This window comes from Cervus canadensis, chromosome 27 (genome assembly GCF_019320065.1).
Source record: "Cervus canadensis isolate Bull #8, Minnesota chromosome 27, ASM1932006v1, whole genome shotgun sequence".
Classification (NCBI taxonomy): Eukaryota; Metazoa; Chordata; class Mammalia; order Artiodactyla; family Cervidae; genus Cervus; species Cervus canadensis.
Genome location: NC_057412.1, coordinates 5,138,113 through 5,156,290, shown reverse-complemented (window position 1 = coordinate 5,156,290; position 18,178 = coordinate 5,138,113). Strand labels below are relative to the sequence as shown.

General features: G+C 39.3%; 1 protein-coding gene across 8 annotated transcripts in view; it reads right to left on the bottom strand.

Annotated features, from left to right (window-relative positions):
• The window catches only part of GRIK1 (glutamate ionotropic receptor kainate type subunit 1), a 438,990-nt gene extending 421,059 nt beyond the window's left edge, over window positions 1-17,931 (bottom strand). For 7 of the 8 annotated variants that reach the window (XM_043449029.1, XM_043449031.1, XM_043449030.1 and 4 more), the window contains exon 1: window positions 17,280-17,931. In XM_043449029.1, the coding sequence (XP_043304964.1) occupies window positions 17,280-17,397 (118 nt within the window). In that variant the 5' untranslated portion in view covers window positions 17,398-17,931. The remainder of the gene's footprint in view (window positions 1-17,279) is intronic. The other variant, XM_043449033.1, reaches the window with a different exon arrangement.
• Between the last annotated feature and the right edge of the window lie 247 nt (window positions 17,932-18,178).

Here is an 18,178-nt window from a genome sequence, read left to right as displayed (position 1 = left end):
ATTTTGAAATAAGTTTCTTATATATTTATTTCTTCAACACATGCCAAACATTGTGGGAAAAATAATTTCTGTGATTGAATAGCATCAAGTTCACAATTATTATTTTACAGATGTTTATCTTTGGCTAAGTGCCAAAGAATGGATGCTTTCAAATTGAGGTGGGAGAAGACTCTTGCAAGTCCCTTGGACAGCAAGGAGATCAAACCAGTTAATCCTGAGGGAAATCAACCCTTCTTTATTGAAAGGACTGTTGCTGAAGCTGAAGCTCCAATACTTTGGCCACCTGATGTGAAGAGGTGACTCATTGGAAAAGTGTCAGCTGATGCTGATAAAGATTAAAGGCAAAAAGAGAAGGGGGTGGCAGAGGATGAGATGGTGGGATGGCATCATCAACTCAATGGACATGAGTTTGAGCAAACTCCAGGAGATAGTGGAGGACAGAAGAGTCTAGTGTGCAGCAGCCCATGAGGCTGCAAAGAGTTGGAGGTGACTTCCTGACCGAACAACAAGCATACCCTTCTAATGCTCTTTGCATCATTGGATAATTTAATATACACTTAGGCTTTCATTATACAGAAATGGTTCTGTCTTTAACGATGTTGCATGGATCCTATGAATACCAGGGGAAGCAGTCTTAGAGAAAATATTAAAAATATGTGTTAAGACCAACTCAAATACATGTGTTTTCATTCTTCCCTTTTAAGCCAATTTTCTTCATGCCTCCATGTTAAAAGTTATATTTCCTTAAATTATTCTTTAAAATAGGTAGAAACAGCTCTTTGTTTAAAAAAGCAAACATATAACCTCAGGTGCAAGCCCATTACCTTTGCTGCTATATTCCTTATTCCTTTTTTACTTAATTGTAATTTTTGTGTCCTATGTGTGCATGCCCCTAAATGAATCTCCTTGCTGAGCAGCTTTTGGGGATAATATGTAGAAAGGGTTGAAAAAAATGTTTAATAAGAAAAAATCTTAAATGTTAGGGTTTGGTACGTAAGACCACACTCCAGGATATAAAATGGTTTTCTCAAATTCATACTAGCCAGAAAGTGACCACTTTTTGGCTATTTCGCCAGACTTTATGTGTTTCTGATTTGCAGGATTCTGTGCCATTTGGGTGTGTTAATTTGTGTGTGTGAATGGGTCTTTCCACCTGTAACTTTAGTACAGTTCCTTTCAACTATGACCTCTGCTGTCTGCAGATTTATAAAATGTAATGCTAATTTAAATGGTCATAAATGGATACACAATGTGACATTTTTTCTCTTTCAAAGGCCCTGAAGAAGTTCCCCCATCCATTCCTGCATATTACTTTTCGGTAGAAATGCCAGTTTCTAGCTTTTCTCAGACATCTGTAATGGGGAAATTCTACTTCTGTATAATTTTGTATGTATTGCATTCACATTAATATTTGATGGAGAGGAAACTAGATAATGATTGCAAAAAACAAAACTTTGGCAATGCTAAACAGGTGAAATAGAAGGAAGCTACCATTAACTCAATTTGTAGCTCACCTTGTCATTTTACAGAAGTGACAGAAATCTTTAGTTTTATCAAATTATTATTCAGCTCAAAGTATAGTAGTATTGGTTTAGAAATAAAATATATCGTGAGGTTTTAATGAGTGTTTCCTTTCTCCCAGAGAAAAAGGTGAGAAATTTTTAAAATTTAAAGTTTTCTACAAGAGCCACAGAGAAAGATCAAAACCTGAAGCCAAAACCACACAATATTTCAGGTTTTGCTTGCTTGTTTTTAAATTTGAAAATCATTGCAGTGCTTCAGCAAATAGAATCTAAAGAAATTTGGACAAATTTGACTTTCAGGACACAGACTGAAAAACAAGATTTGAAGTTGCTTCTTTTCACCCTTGTAGAAACAATGGTCCCATATCATGAAATAGGCTTCTCTAGGAAAAGATGATTAGAATTATAAAGGAGTATTTGAAAGGTTCAGAGAGGAAACGAAACATGTAAACTTTATTCGTGACCAGTATAGGCCAAGCGGATTCTAATTAAAACCAGAAATAACAAAGAGCACAACAGAATCTAAGAAAATCTAAGAAACAAGATACTCCAAAACAAAATCTAAGAAAACAAGATAGTCCAAAAATTGGTAAATTATTTTCTGAATATATATATATATATATATATGTATATATGTATGTATATTGTCATGAACCAGTGACCTCATGAGACAACAAGTTTTATTCTATGTTTGCTGTGAGAAAAATAAAAGGGGGCTAAGATCAACTGCTCTGAAACCCCAATCATCTTGGTGGACAGATAATACTGAATATATTATTGGCTTATAGATGACCGTATAGGAGGTCAGTGTGTGTACAATTTCTATTAGCCTGAAAAAACACATTATTTACATTTGATGTCTCAAAGAGATTTATGTTTCCTCCCTTACTCCTATTTTTTTTCCCTTTCATAACTCCAATCAGTGCTTGATGATGTTTGCAGCCTTGTCCTCCAGTGAAGACAAATACATTGTAATTCAATGTGATAAACTCAAAAGGGTTTTCTGAACAAAACTTTGGTCCAGCTGTTTTGGTCTTCTATTCAAGGAGGTATCTTGTTTATGTTTCTTAATTTCATAGAAGGGTCTCATCCACACCTTCTGATATGTATGATCTGCTTTTCACCAGAAACACATACTTTGCCACAGTCTGCTATCCCTGCTACTCACCTTCCAATAAAGCTCAGATTTAAGGATCAATAGTAATGAATAATTGTGAAGTGATATGCAGTCCATCCATCCATTCCCCTGATATTACAAATTTCCGTCTTGGATCAAACCACACTACTTGAAATTTCCATACCAGGATGTTTGACAGAATTATTTTTGTTATTATTTGGTGTCTGGCCATGGAGCTATACCGAGCACTTTATAACAAACAAATGAATGGAATGCACTATTTCCGCATGAGAATGGTATCAACAACATGATATCATTCCCTTTATTAAGATCATAGGATATACTCTTTCATGTTTTGTAATGGAAAACCCTTTAATTTGTCTAAGCTACTGTACTCTGGGACTTTGGGATTTATCTTGTTTCCCTTCTTACTTCTGCTACAAGAAAGCTAAGATAAAGTATTCTGGGCCAGTTTTTGGCATCTTCTCAAGGATATTTCCCTGCTTTATTTTATTTCAGCATTACCTCCTCTTCATTATTATATTTTTATCAGGTTATAATATGTGCATTTCTGTAAGCCTCTGAAATAATTTTATAAGACAAGCTATAAATATGAGAATGAACAAATGAATAAGCAAACAATGGGAAGTGTGAAAAAACATAAATTAAAACTTTATCCTCTGAAAGGAAAAGAAAAGGTCAAATGCTACTCTCAGAATCCAGAAGTCAATGTGAAAGATTACTTTATATGAAACAAAAGGCAGTCTAGACCTCAGGAATAGTACAGCAAATTTATTTTAATATCCTCTCCAGGAATTGTTTACTGAATTTGTTTTTTATAAGCATCACATTAATTGCTCCTTCCACCTCCCTTTCTGATATCTGATATAGAGGTGGGAAGATGAATCTCAAAGTTCCACACCATAGCCTGCCTTTCTGATTTTTCATGATATTCTCAAAAAGTCAGCAATTGATATTACCCTAGACAGTCATCCCTCATATGCTCATGCATTAAACCTAACCAAAGGCTAATGTTCACTTAAAGTAGCAAATCATACTGTTAGTACTTTGCTGGTGGCTCAGATGATAAATAATCTGCCTGCAATGCAGGAGACCTGAGTTCGATCCTTGGGTCGTGAAGATCCCCTAGAGAAGGGAATGGCTACCCACTTTATTATTCATGCCTGGAAAATTCCATGGACAGAGCCTCGTGGGCTACAGTCCATGGGATCACAAAGAGGTGGACATGACTGAGTGACTAACACTTTCAACTTTCAATAATGTTAGTAATAACGTTAATTATTCTAAATTTTTATGCTAGAGCTCACTCATTTGTAATTGTTCTTTCTAGTTTTTTTTTTGTAAGAGTCTTATCAGATATGAAGACTCTCCTGTAACTCAAATAAATGTAAGACAAGTTGATCAGATATGCTTAGTTTACACAAAGTTGGGGGAAAAAAATCTAAAGATATGTACATTTAACAGCTTTTTGTTAAGATTTTTCTATTGATATTTTTCCCACATGTCAGACTTTCTCTGGATTTTACTCTTTCAGTAGTTATCACCACCTGGACTGTACACTTCACCTCCATTTCTCTGGTCTACTTCTCCTTTGATACACCTCTCAAAACATAACTTCTCAGAGCATCCAGATTTAAAGAAACCACACTGATAGTTCTGCAACCCTTCTGGAACGTCTATGTATTTTATTGGTTGATTACAATACCTCATTCATTTAAGCATGGATTTTTAACAAATCTCAAATGAGTTGAATGAGAAAAACAAAGTTGCAACAAAATATCATTGAGATTCAGGCTTTGGCTGCTTTTATTTCTGGGATCTCAATGCTCTCTTTTATCAAATGAGAAAGTTGGGTGTTACAGTCTTTGAAGTCTCTGCCTTGTCTTAAGTACTATTATTTTAAATTTATTTATACATGTATGCATATGAATTTTATTTGTGTATATGTCACATGAAAAATATTTTTATATTTATATGCTTTTTATAGCCTGTTGAAAGCGACTTTTGGGTCTGATTTCTGTTTACCTTTTGGCTATGTAGCAGTCCTGGACAAGGATGCTGCTTATATTAAACTAGTAATAACCAATTCTTTACATTTTGTGGTGTTTCCTACTAAATCATTTTCTTCCTTAAGATATTTATTTTGTACCTTGATATGGATTCTCTTCTGACAAATGATCCACAGATGTAGCAAAAGCATTGTCAGCACTATCGTATTAATTGGGCCCTGTACTCAATGGTGTCCAACTCTTTGCAACCCCATGGCTGTAGCCCGCCAGGTTCCTCTGTCCATGGGAATTTTCAGGCAAGAATACTGGAACGGGTTGCCATTTCCTACTACAGGAAAGCTTCCCGACTCAGGGACCAAACCCAAGTCTCTTGTATCTCCTGAATTGGCAGGCAGATTCTTTACCACTAGCACCACCCTGATGTCATTAAATCTTGATGTTCAATCTGACCAATAGGGATATTCCCATAGGTCACTGAACAGATGTTTCAAAAGCCCTTGTAGCCTAAGGACATTTGTCATGGTCGTGATCCCTATGCTCCCCTCTCTAATTTTCTCTCCGTCTCCCACCACCAGCAGTCATAAACAGGGTGTTTATCACCCCTGGGGCTTTCCTGGTAGCTCAGTTGGTAAAGAATTCCCTGAAATGCAGGGAACCCTGGTTCAATTCCTGGTCTGGGATGTTCCCCTGAAGAAGGGATATGTTATCCACTTTAGTAATCTTGGGCTTCCCTGGTGACTTAGAAGGTAAAGAATTCGCCTGTAATGCAGGAGACCTGGGTTCATCCTTGGATGGGAATATCCCTTGGAGGAGGGTATGCAACCCACTCCAGTATTCTTGCCTGGAGAATCCCCCTGAACAGAGGAGCCTGGCAGGCTACAGTCCATGGGATCACAAAGAGTCAGACACGACTGAGTGACTAAGCACATCACCATTACCCTTTCCAAGTTATTTTGAAATGCAATAATTAGCTTCATACATGACACTTCTCCAGGTCAAATAAACAAAGCATAGAGAAAAACATAAACTGGAACTTTAATATATATTTAGGCATTTATACTTTTGAGCTGTGGTGTTTGAGAAGACTCTTGAGAATCCCTTGGACTGCAAGAAGATCCAACCAGTCCATCCTGAAGGAGATCAGTCCTGGGTGTTCATTGGAAGGACTGATGCTGAAGCTGAAACTCCAATACTTTGGCCACCTGATGAGAAGAGTTGACTCATTGGAAAAGACCCTGATGCTGGGAGGGATTAGGGGCAGGAGGAGAAGGGGACGACAGAGGAGGAGATGGCTGGATGGCATCACCAACTCAATGGACATGAGTTTGAGTAAACTCCGGGAGTTGGTGATGGACAGGGAGGCCTGGTGTGCTGCGCTTCATGGGGTTGCAAAGAGTTGGACACGACTGAACGACTGAACTGAACTGAGGCATTTATACATGACTATATGTATATTATATATAGTAATATATATATTATGTGTGATAATGTGTGGATATGTATATGCAATACATATTATATATACTAATTGTATAATTATGATATAACACATACCATATAATAATTAGAGAGGCCTTAAAAGCCTAGACTTTCTTTTGCAAAATGCAGAAAACTGAAATGTACAAAGTTTGCTTCTATTGTTGCTTCTTTTCTTATCTTAATTTTTGAAACAGTTATAAAATATAGTTTAAACATAGTTTTAAAAGTAGTTTTAAAATGTAGTCTAAACATGGTTTTAAAAATAGTTTCAAATCATAGTTTAAACATATTTTTAAAAATCACCCTAGTGTTTAAAGCTTCAACATTAGAGTTCAGATAAATGTGTGCACTCTAAGAATCCAGATCTGTTTCCCCTCTTTGCAGTATGGAAACCTCACGTTGAGACAGGCGGTCAGTAGAGCCCCTGGGATCTGGGGAGGGCCTAGACCCACATAGAGCTGTGTTCTCTGTGAGTACAATCCGCACATTTTGCTGTTCAAGGTACATAAATGAATGGAGACGGAGGCACTGTGTACTCGAACAGAAAGGGCCTGAGATAATAATTGGGGCCTGGAGATAACTTGAGGCTGATTGCTACTGTGTGAACCATGGATTTCTCCTTAATGAGGTGCTGGGTAAACAGCCCATTTCAGAAAGCAGACAGAGAATGCTGGCTCTCAAAGGGTGAAAGTGAACCACGTGGGCTTTCGGTTGTGGCTGTGGGCAGTGGATGCCTGGAGTTAGAGGTCAATACCCGGGTTCAGACAGAACCATGACATCACAGTGGATGTCTTGGATGAACAACAGCAAACCTTCTCCCTGAAGGACCGGGAGGGAGGGGTCTTTGGTCTATGCAGCGAGAAGGAAGAAAGGAAAGCTCTTGAAATTTGCATTTTAAATGGAAAGTGAAACCTTGATGTGGTCCTCGTGGATACAGGGGCTTGTGTGCCTAGTCAAGCTTAATTTCAGGGAAATGAACAAAGTTCCACTTCCACACTTTTGATTCCGTGGCTGTAAATGTGAAGCACAAAGGCGTTGCATATCCTCATGTGGTTACTCAGTTCAAACCAATGACAGTAAAGCAGAATCAACACTCCAGAGGGCACTGAGGATGAGGACGGGGTTAACCATTGTGCCCATGTACCTGGTTTACCACCAGCTTCCTCAACCAAGGAAACGGGCTCTTAAAGGCTAGGAGACACGACCAAGCTAACAATCACCAGAACTGGAAATATTCTCATTTCACTGTGCTTCACATTCTGCCAAACTGCATGCAAAGGACTGCTAGAATAATCTAGAAAGCAGAGAATGGTGACTTTAACCAGTCATTTTTAAATTAGGCAAGGAGGAGTAATAGGAATCTAAATGAAAGAAAAAAATTCACCTGCAACTCACCATATTCACAAAACAAATGGACTCTCTTTTCCCACCTTAATTCTTTTAGTTCTTATCTATAAGCAAGGATGAAATATAAACATTCCCAATCCAAGATATGTAAAATCATACACTACTTCCTAAGCAGTTTTCATTTTAAGACCTACATTTTACCATAAGGATTACATTTAATAGATCCTTCTTTCTTGAGTTTTAACTATTCCTTTCTTAACCATTCCTTCCTGTTGATTTAGTCGATTTACAATCATTTATAAAGGTTCTTGCCAATTTGGTAGCTTGTATAAAAACAGCCTTAGAGTTCAAATATATCCTGAATTAAAAGAAACACACACTGCCCAGAATTTAAAAGGTAAATGAATATCACCCCAGAGACTCAAAAGATAGAGCTCTCTGACTAGTCTGTTTTTAGGAAATGAAATACAGTAACATCTTATACAATATAAACATAGGCAGGTCATCAGAATGCAACTTCTGTTTATGGTTCCCCAAAGTATGCAATCCAACAGTTTAGAGGTTTAAATTTTTATAAAAGAACAGCTTTAAAAGTTGTAATTGAGTCTTCACAATGGAAAAGAAAAACATTTGATTTTTACCATCCTTTCCTCAATTTGAATGATAAAGTATTCTACTGGCCCTGGGAATTAAGTATTGATTTTTAAAGACATATTGAGACCATTTTGCGAAGAAAAGGAACCGTGCAAATGGTTTGCTATGAGCATTCATTCTAAGACATCCATACTTAAAGCCTCTAGCAGAGTATGTCACAATGCTTGAATCAATATTCAAAGCTAAATTTTGTTTAATTAAATACAAAAAGTACATAATTGCTGGAAACCTAGATAGATGCTAATAGATAGAAGCAGCTAATGTCTGATTTTCTATAAACCCATAGCAGAATTCTAAAGAAGAAATATAATTACTATTTTATCAATAGCAATTTTTATATAAAGTTTATTTCCTTAATGATTTTTCTGATATTATATGCTGTTGTATTTATTTTAATGATACTCTAGAAAACTGGAATTGACAATAGGTTTTCTATTTTCCTTGATGCAATTAGTTATAGACTTTTATGTACTACAGAGTAGGTAGGAACAGTTATAGCAGAAGAGATCTTGATATGGGTTGAGGGTTTGGTTTTTTTTCTTTTTAATAGACTTTATGCATTTTTTTTTTAGAACAGTTTTAGACTTACATTCAGAGAAATTCTCACATACTCCACATCTAGTTTTTCCTATTATTCACAACTTTATACGAGCATGGTGCATTTAAAATTAATGCAACAGTATTGATACACTATTATTAAGTACAATGGTATGCATTTTTATCCAATGTCCTTCATTTTCACCTAATAACCTTTTTTCCTTCCAGGATCTCATTCAGAACATCCAATCACATTTATTTATCATGTCTCCTTAGACTTCTCTTGGCTGTGACAATTTCTCAGATTTTGTTAATCATGACCTTGAAAGTGTTGGCAAGTATTGGCCACATATTTTGTAGAATGCCTTCTACTGCTATTGATCTGACGTTTTTCTCATGTTTAGAGTGGGGATCTGAATTTTGGAGATGAACCCCAGATAAGAAAAGTTCTATCTGCCTCATCACATCAAAGATAGATACTATCAATATGATTTATCCATGGGAAAACTGACCTTGATCACTTGGCTCATTTGTTTCAGAGATATGTCTCTTCTCCATTTTTTACTTTAATCATTTATTTATATCAGTATGAACTCAAGGTCATTTGTTTTATACTTTGGTTATAACCCAATACTACTTTAAAAAATTTTTGCTCAAATTATTCCATTTCTGACCTTGGGAGCCCAGTACTTGATGCCTGTGTGCCTTTAACACACTCCCATCAATGGGATTTTTGGACCACTTATTTTTCTGGTATTACAGGATACTCCATGACCATCTTGTATATTTTTACTTTAGCCCCTAAACTGTCCATGTCTACAAGGATGCCTGGGTACCAGTTCTGTTCATTGCTACCAGAGTGTCATTGTTTACAGGCCTTCTCAGCTGACAGAGCTAAAAAACATAGTATGTGAATACCAACCCGTTTGTGAGTTGAGTTTTAATCAATCAAATACAATACATCTTTCACCCTAATGTAGTTTATAATCTTCAACTTGCTCAGTGAAACAAATAATGCATTTTAATATAGTTTTCATTTTGCATATTTTAAGAAAAATAAGTGGTAGTGAACTGCCAGTCTCCAAATTGACAACTGATGACAAGAGTAATAATTAATCACTAGATTTCTATTAAATAAAAATAAATTCTAGTATAAAGTATACATTGGTGAGTTCCTTTTGAAACATTATTCAGTCAAAATTTTAGTGTTAATAGGCTTTTATACGTTATTTTATTTTGTGTTTTGCTTTTCCCTGATCAGGATAGCAGTTAACTAGCAATTTATCAAATGCGGTAAGATAGGCTAGTCTTTCAAAGGTATTCAGCCAACTAAGGCACCTAATAATACAGCAAAATAATTTAGAGGTTAAAAGAAAGTGCTTTTACTGCTGTACAGTATTTTTGTGAGATTGTTTTGTGGTTAACAGGAATTTACTCTTAATTTAATCAATGTCATTGTTTCTTAAGTACACCTTGTAACTAATCTTATCTTGTATTTAGTAAATATGTTAACATAACATTGTACAAAATTACATTTTAAAAACCTTTAGCTTTTGAAAAAGAACAAAAAGAGAGTAAAATATCACCCAAGTCACACAGGGATTTTTATTTTTTAGTAGCTTACAAGTTACATAAATACAAAATAGCATATTTTTACCCCTTTACTTTTTCCCCCTCAGGATAAATCTGAGCTTTTCATTTGACTTGCAATTACTAATATTAGAATGTTAATGTAATGAGAGTTTAGGTTTTTCCAGTTTGATATGACAACTTGATCTCAATAGAAAATCAAGATGAGAAACTTATTTAGTCCATGTAGCTGGTGTACATTCCTTTTTATTTAAATATTTGCATTTCTCTATGAAAATTTATCACTGAAAACATCAAATACACATTTAAAAAGTATATAGTTTGAAGTTTAAATATAAAAAGAACTTTAACTTACTACAAGTTATATTCGTAGAAAATATATTATAAAACTGATATATTTTTTCCATTTAAAACAATGTTAAAAAAGTAAGCCTAGTAAAACCAAAAACAGGAAAATGGCCCCATATCACATTTTAAGCTAAGAAAAATGATATACCTTCAGGATAGGCAATGTGGTTTTTAAAAATGTTTTCTTCATAATACAGAACAACCTAAACATTTAAAATCTATTCTTAAAGCCTTTTAAAAAGACATTCTGAAGTAGGGAGTGGGCAGAATTTGGGTAAGACTGAAGAAGCAGTAGGATGTGTGGTCATATGAGTTTTGATGTATTTACTGACAGTGCAATGGTCTTAATGTCCAGTGTTTCCTTAAATATGTTCTGGGCAGCAAGGGTTCAGTAGGACCTTAATGGCTGTGGTTTAAGTAAGGGTCTTCTGATGATTAAACTGTGGGAGACACCATATTAAACAACAACAACAAAACAGAATTCTTTGTGCAGAATTACAAACCACCTTTAATATATAAACCTGCCCCATGAATCTCTAAAGGAGAGCATTTCCCCATGCTTACTTAACCAGACAAATCAATTATTCTTCAGTATGAAACTCCTACCCTGTTCATTAATCAAAAGAAAGATCAAGCTGAGGAGGGGCCTGCGTTAACCCTAACACAAGTCATACATTTCACATATGATATCACTTTTCTTCTTTGCAATAAATCCATGAGTTTGTTATTATTATTTATCCTTCTATAACTAACACAATACATTAGTAATTTTTTTGAGGCCAATTAGAAAACGGCAGTTAGAAATATGACTTCCCTTCCACTTGTAGTTCTCCACCATTCTTTCTTTGAGCTGAAATAATTTCTGGAAAATTTTAGCATATGGATAAAATATGTTACATTTTCTATGGATAATTATCTGTGAAACAACAAAAGAGGATTAAGAGGCCATAGGGTAACTCACCGCCACTAGTATCTATCTATCAGTCTCCCCTGAAAACCATTTCAATCGCTTGTACAGTCTTCATTAAAAATAGTGTGTTGGCTAGATACTAGGCAACAAGATTCCCCTCCAACTAGATTATCTTCCTGAACCCCTTCTTATTAAGAAACTATGGGGAGTCCAATGATAATAACAGCTTTCCTTTTTGATAAATGTCTAAAGTATACTCAAATATAAGTCACATTAACTTTGCTTTATGTGGTTATTGCTTAATAACTAACAGCAACAGTTCATTTCTCTGATATTTTGACTTCAGCTTAGTTTAAACTGTTGTGTAACTGACATACACAAGGCCATCTATAATACAGCATAATTTAATGCAAGGGGCTTGAAACTTGAGATTGGAATGTCTAGCTCCAAAGCCCAGCATTCCTACTAATTAGCACTGGAACTTAGGCAAAGCCACAAAGTCCTGGTCTTCTCAAAACTGGAGATTAAAAGCCATAAAGGAAAAGTACTGCAAGTCAGGTTTACATAATATAAATATCAGACCTGTAAAATCTACTACACCTGTAAAATCAATATTAAGGAAAAAGGTGATTTATGCAGATAAACTAATAAGGCAAAAGATCTGCTCATTTGCAGAAATACGTTCACATTATCCAGAGACTTCCTTTTTATCCTCTATCAGATAGCTTCTCCTCCAGATTTTTCTCTCAGGGTCAGTGGAGTTTTAAAGTCAATGATGAGATCAGCATGCTTTCTCAGGGTGAAATCTACCTCAGGGCCAAATAGATCTTCCTAAACAGAGGCAGGGATTTCTGCTCCAGGTTTGGCCACATGAATACACTCTGTCCTCCGTGCATTTGAAGGCTTGGACTTATTCCATGTGGACTATGCCATGGATATAATAAACTGACGGCAGAAGATGAATGGAGAACTCTCCAAGAATAATATCTGACATTAAAACATTAAAAAAGTGTCTTCACTGAAGGCCTTGTGAAAATTTTCCATGGTGACATAGATTGTAAACCATTAGAATATACGAACCAAGGAGGCAGATGCATTTTGTTCACTGTGGCATGCCCTGCACTCGTCTGGCTCACAGGGGTGTGTATTTAGTTGCTCAGTTGTGTCTGACTCTTTGCAACCCCACTGTAGCCCGCCAGGCTCCTCTGTCCATGGGGCTTCTCCAGGCAAGAACACTGGAGTGGGTTGCCATGCCTTCCTCCAGGGGATCTTCCCAACCCAGGGATCAAACCCAGGTCTCCCACATTGCAGGCAGATTCTCTACCAACTGAGCTACCAGGGAAGCCCAGCTCACAGGGTAGGAAGCACTTAATAAATATTTGTCTGTTGAGTGAAGAATGAATATTAAAATGACAAAATAATTCATTTTGTGATGGCAGAATAAAGTTGTGAGCTTTTGTACACCTCAGCAAAAATATGAATATGCAGTGTTACTTTGAACTTTGGGGATATTTATGATTAAATATTTAAAAAATAATGCTATAGTCAACTTGAAGGTTGAAATAAAATACATCTGGATCTCTCTTAAGGAGATAAAAACATTTGAACAATAATATTGCCATTTAAATTTCTATTTTATTCACATATTCCACAGTATTTCTCTATGTATACTATATTTAATTACATAATGGTAATACACTGTATTTCTATAGTGGTTTGTTTGCAAATAACAAAAAACATAGTTTATTTGATCCTCCCCTGTGAAATAGGAAAAGTAGATATCATTACTACAAATTCACAGATAAAGAGATACGGGCTCAGAAATATTAAATGTCATAAACATACACCACACTACCTGTTAAGTCCCTGTTTAGAAAGCCAAATTTCAATGATAATAATTTTTAAAAAGTTCAAAAGGACTTCCCTGGTGGCTCAGTGGTAAAGAATCTGCCTGTCAACGCAGGAGTCATGGGTTTGATCCCTGATCTGGGAAGATCCCACATGATGCAGAGCAATTAATCCCGTGCACCACAAACTATTGAGCCTGTGTGCTGAAGCCGAAGAGCCACAACCAGAGAAGCCAGCACAATGAGAAGCCCGCGCACTGCAACTAGAGAAAAGCCCATGCAGCAGTGAAGACCCAGCACAGCCAAAAATAAATAAGTAAAAAAATAAAAGTCATCTAATAAATTTAAAAATTAAAAACAATTACAAAGCAACTAATAAATCCATAGACTGCTTAAATCCCTTCCCTTATTTATTTTCTGTACTTTTTACCAATGACATTTTGAGGTTGCAATTGCTTTAATTTGATTTTTCAGATGCAAACAAAAACCTATGAAATAGAATGTCTTGCTGAGACACATTTCTAGTAAGTCTTAGAGGCGAGACCCAAGCCTGTGCTGTGTGACAACAACCATGTGTCAGAAAGCCTGGTGGCCCAACACTTAACTCTTAAGTGCTAAGCTTTAACCACCACCTCTGTGATTGGGTATGTTGAGATGATACATTAAAATATACTATGCAAAAATTTAATCCTGTTACTATCATTATTAGAAATATGATACAGCTTTCCCAGAAATTACATATGCATATAGAATTGTTTTTCTTTATTTTTTGTCCACTACTGGTGGTATGCTGCCATCTACTCAGGTCACCTAGATCCAGGTCTAACTACTGGTTATCTGGCTATGTAACAGAGATGTCTGTGACTGAAGCATGTGTGTGTGATTAACTGGCTGTTGACAAACACCGGGGTATGAGACAGAAAGACAGGAATAACCCCAGCGTGCTCTAAAGAACTCCCTGCCTCCAGCCATTATTTCTCTTCCATGCTGGCTGTTGTGGAATCTCTGAAGTATAGTTAGGAGTAATGCTTAGGACCTCTTTGCCCTATAGAACCCCCTTTATATAAATTGTGCTGCAAGACTGTAAACTTTTCAACAGACATCCACAATATGCATGAAAATCATGCATAATACACACTCAAGACCTCTCTAATTCTTAGGATGCATGAATTTTCTGTTAAATTGTATCCCTTTCATTCACTTTTTTCTCAATGGCTGAAGTTTAAGCAGACACTCTTGCAAGAAAAGTAGATGTGTAATTAATTCATTCAAGATTCAAGTGCTTTCTCACAGAGCAAAGTGCCAGACATCTATGTTTTAGTTGGGGATGTTTCAAGCTACTGGAACACTTGTAATACTAATGCAAGTTAATGATCAAGTGCCCCTTTTTGATGGCTGGTTGATTGGTGGGTTGGCTGGTTAGATGGTTAGTGGGGTGTTGGAAAGGGGAAGGAAAGATAAGAAGTGAAAAAGAGTGTGTTTTCACTCTTCTCTTTCCTTTTCTCAACACACACACAGTGGCTCAGTCCCCAACTCCTTTGATATTTCATACTCACTGTTGGACTTGACTGACATAAGAAACTCACTGGAGAGAGGCAGGTTTCCACTGAGCTAAAGCTAGTTTCCATGGTGCCGAGATGTGCGTTTAAAAGTAAGCCTGGTTCTTAGGTGCCTACAGGGTGGTGTTCATGACAAGCACAGGTCACAAATGAGCCAGAAGAAGTAAGATGTTTGTCCTGCACATAAACAGCACCGGGCTAGCTATTTTACTTTATGCATTTTGGTTCCCATTTAGAAAAAGAAAATCTCATTATCGTGTAGCATATATTTTAAGGTTGGTGAATCACGTTGGGTTGTTTTAACTCTGAAAACTAATTTAAATGGATGAGTGTGATTGCTTGGAGCTTAGGTAAATAATCAGATCTGTGAATAGATATGTCCTAAAACATACTTTCACATCCCCTCCTGAAATTCCTTTAGATTTGGGTGATATAGGAGAGTAAAGTTCTATGTTAAGTTTTTGTACAAGAAGGGGGACTGTTAGCTGGCATACCTTATTCTAGTGTGTCTAAATTTGTCTTTTTTAAGATATATAAAATATATGCAAAACACCAATTAAGTTAATGAACACTGGAAATGTAACACACTCATTGTTTATGCTGTGTTGTTCACAGGAGTGAACAACCCCAGAGTGTGAAGGGTTGATTGCATCCCCCCCAAAAAATAAATAAATAAAAGAGAAAAAAAAAGATTAAAAAATTTCAAGGTTAAAACATAGCTAACTTGAAGAATATTTTAGCTATGAGTGGTACTTTTTGTAGAGGAATCCTTTGAGACTTCTTAAATGAACAGTCTAAATCATCCATTAAAATGTGCATTATCATATTTTAGAGAAAGATACCTGTGGTAAAAGTTAGTATTTGAGATCTTTTCTGTCCTTGAAAAGCAGATCCCATGTGCCTAAAGAAAACACATTTCAAAACAGTAAACTTCCATTTTTTTTTTTTTTTTTTTTTAAATTTTCAATGGGGATATTCAGTGAGAGGAACTAGGTTCTGACTCTTTGAAAAGAGATGCGTTCATTGCAGGTCAGAATTAATAAAGTTATTGAACAATTTCAGCCACTTTAGTGGCATTATGAGAGTCCCCTGGATGGTTCCATGCACGTTCGGTCAGTTCCTGGAAAGGGTATAAGTTAGAAGTCCTCCGAGGTGAAGACCTCAGTCACAGCGGGAAACTGGAAGAGCTGGGAGCCCCGCGTGGTGTCAAGACTTCACCTGTGGCTCTCCGCTTTCAGCGGGTCTTTAAGAAGCCCAGTGGGCTGGGGTGGGGGTGGGGGGTGGGGAGGACCAACTGGGAATTAAAGGAATAGAAATTGGGTTTAGTCTGCCAAGGAGAGCATTAAAGTAGTCACAGGATTTTTTCAACCCAAAAAGCCGCTCAGAAATCGCCCCACGCCTTCACAGAGCAGACCTTGGTGGCGGGTACTGTGTTTAGGTCCCTGAGTCCACAGCCTAGCAAAGATCGTTCTCTCCCCCTGTGATCATCTCACCCTCCTCAGGCTGCCCCCGGGGGCCCTATCCTCAGCCTTCCAGTCTCCTTTTATCCCCCCTTGAGATGGAAGTCCAGAGTCTCCCAGCGAGTCATCCTGACGGGCCTGGATCGTGCTCACTGGCAGGCAAGTGGGGCAGACTGGGGAGACGGTAGGAAACTTAGGGGCCGGCTCGCGGCGCTAACTCGACGGTCCTCCTGACTCCTCGAACCCTCAGCCAGAAGTCAGATCTCAACCCCGCCCCACTCGAACGGAACCCTCCAGGCTTGGCGACTCCTCCAGCAAGAACCCAACTTAAGTAAGGAAACTTGCAGGATCGGGGTGAGCAGACTCAGGGAAGTTCCCGCATCCCTGCTGGTCCCCAGGTCGACTCCGGAGATCTGGGCATCCCGCGGGTACCCAGAGACTCGGTTGCCAGGACCCCCCGGGCGTGCATCTGGACAGAGCGATGCCCACGGAGGCGCAGAGGAGAAGCGCATCTCAGGGCTCAAACCAACCGGTTGCAGCCTACACACTCAGAGTAGCCAGCAGGTCCGGGCGAACCTGGACCGCTGGCTCTCTTGCCCGCGTTCCCGGAGCCCGGATTAAAAAAAGAGAGAGAAACCCGCCAACTGTATCTCGCGGGGAAGCCCGGTACCGGCCGGGAAGGAAGCGGTGACGCGGCCCCTTCTTTCCCGGAGCCTCGGGTGGGCAATGACCTCCACCAGCCCCCAGCTCCTGCCCCCCGGACCGACGCGCGCTCCCTCGCCCTGGGACCCCGCGGCGCCCGCGCTGGCCGCGGGGAGACACCGCGTCCCCGGAGCGGGCCACCTGGAGCGCTCCCCCGCCCCGCGGGGTCCACTCACCGATCCGGAGTACTTGCGGGGCGGTCTGGGGGAGGACGGAGCCGAGGAAATAGAGAAGCGTCCAGCCGGCGTCCCTGGTCCTCAGCCTGGGCTGGGCGAGGAGTGTGCGGCGCTCCATCTTCCTGGCTTCTTAATTCATGCCGAGACCCAGCCGCCGCCGCTCGCCCTGGAGATGCTGCCCGCTGGGCTCGGGTCCCTGCCTCATCCTCCCTGGGATGCTAATGCGGTGGTACCCAGCGCGCTCCCCTGGCGGAAAGAGCTCGAGGGAACCGGCGTGGGATGGCGGAGCCGGCGGGCGACGCTGGGCTCGCTCTGGGCTCCTGGCTTCTGCCGCTAGCCCATCACCGTTCTTCGTCCTCCTCCTCCATGGGCCGCGGGTCTCGGAGAAGCCGCGCGCAACCGCTCCCGGAGCCGAGAGACCAGCCGGGGAAAGTTGCTGCCCCAATTCGCCCGAACGTCTCCCTCATTCGTCCTCGGGTCAGATGAGAAAGTGGGGTGGCGGCAGGGATGGGGGGCAGGTGGAGAGTGCCACGAGACCAAGCGGGGTTGGGGGGGGGGTGGGAGGAGAAAGAAGACAGAGGAAGAAGGGGAGAGGGCACGGGATGAGTTGGTGCAAGGGCTCTCAGCAGGAGGAGCTCCAGCAGGTTAACTGGGATCCGAGCCACGCTGTGGCTTCTCGGTTCTCGCCGCCCGCCTCCCCTCTCTCGCCCCACCCTTTATTTACTGCCCGCCCCAATACACCCATCCAGACACTCCGACGCGCGCACACGCACGCACATTCTCCCTCGCCCTCAACTTTGCGCCGTAAGGCTGGAAAGTGTATTGAGGATTGCCTCCCGAAGGCAGAACATTTAACTTGATGATCAGAGCAGAGGCAACCTCTGCTCTGGGCCGCGAGT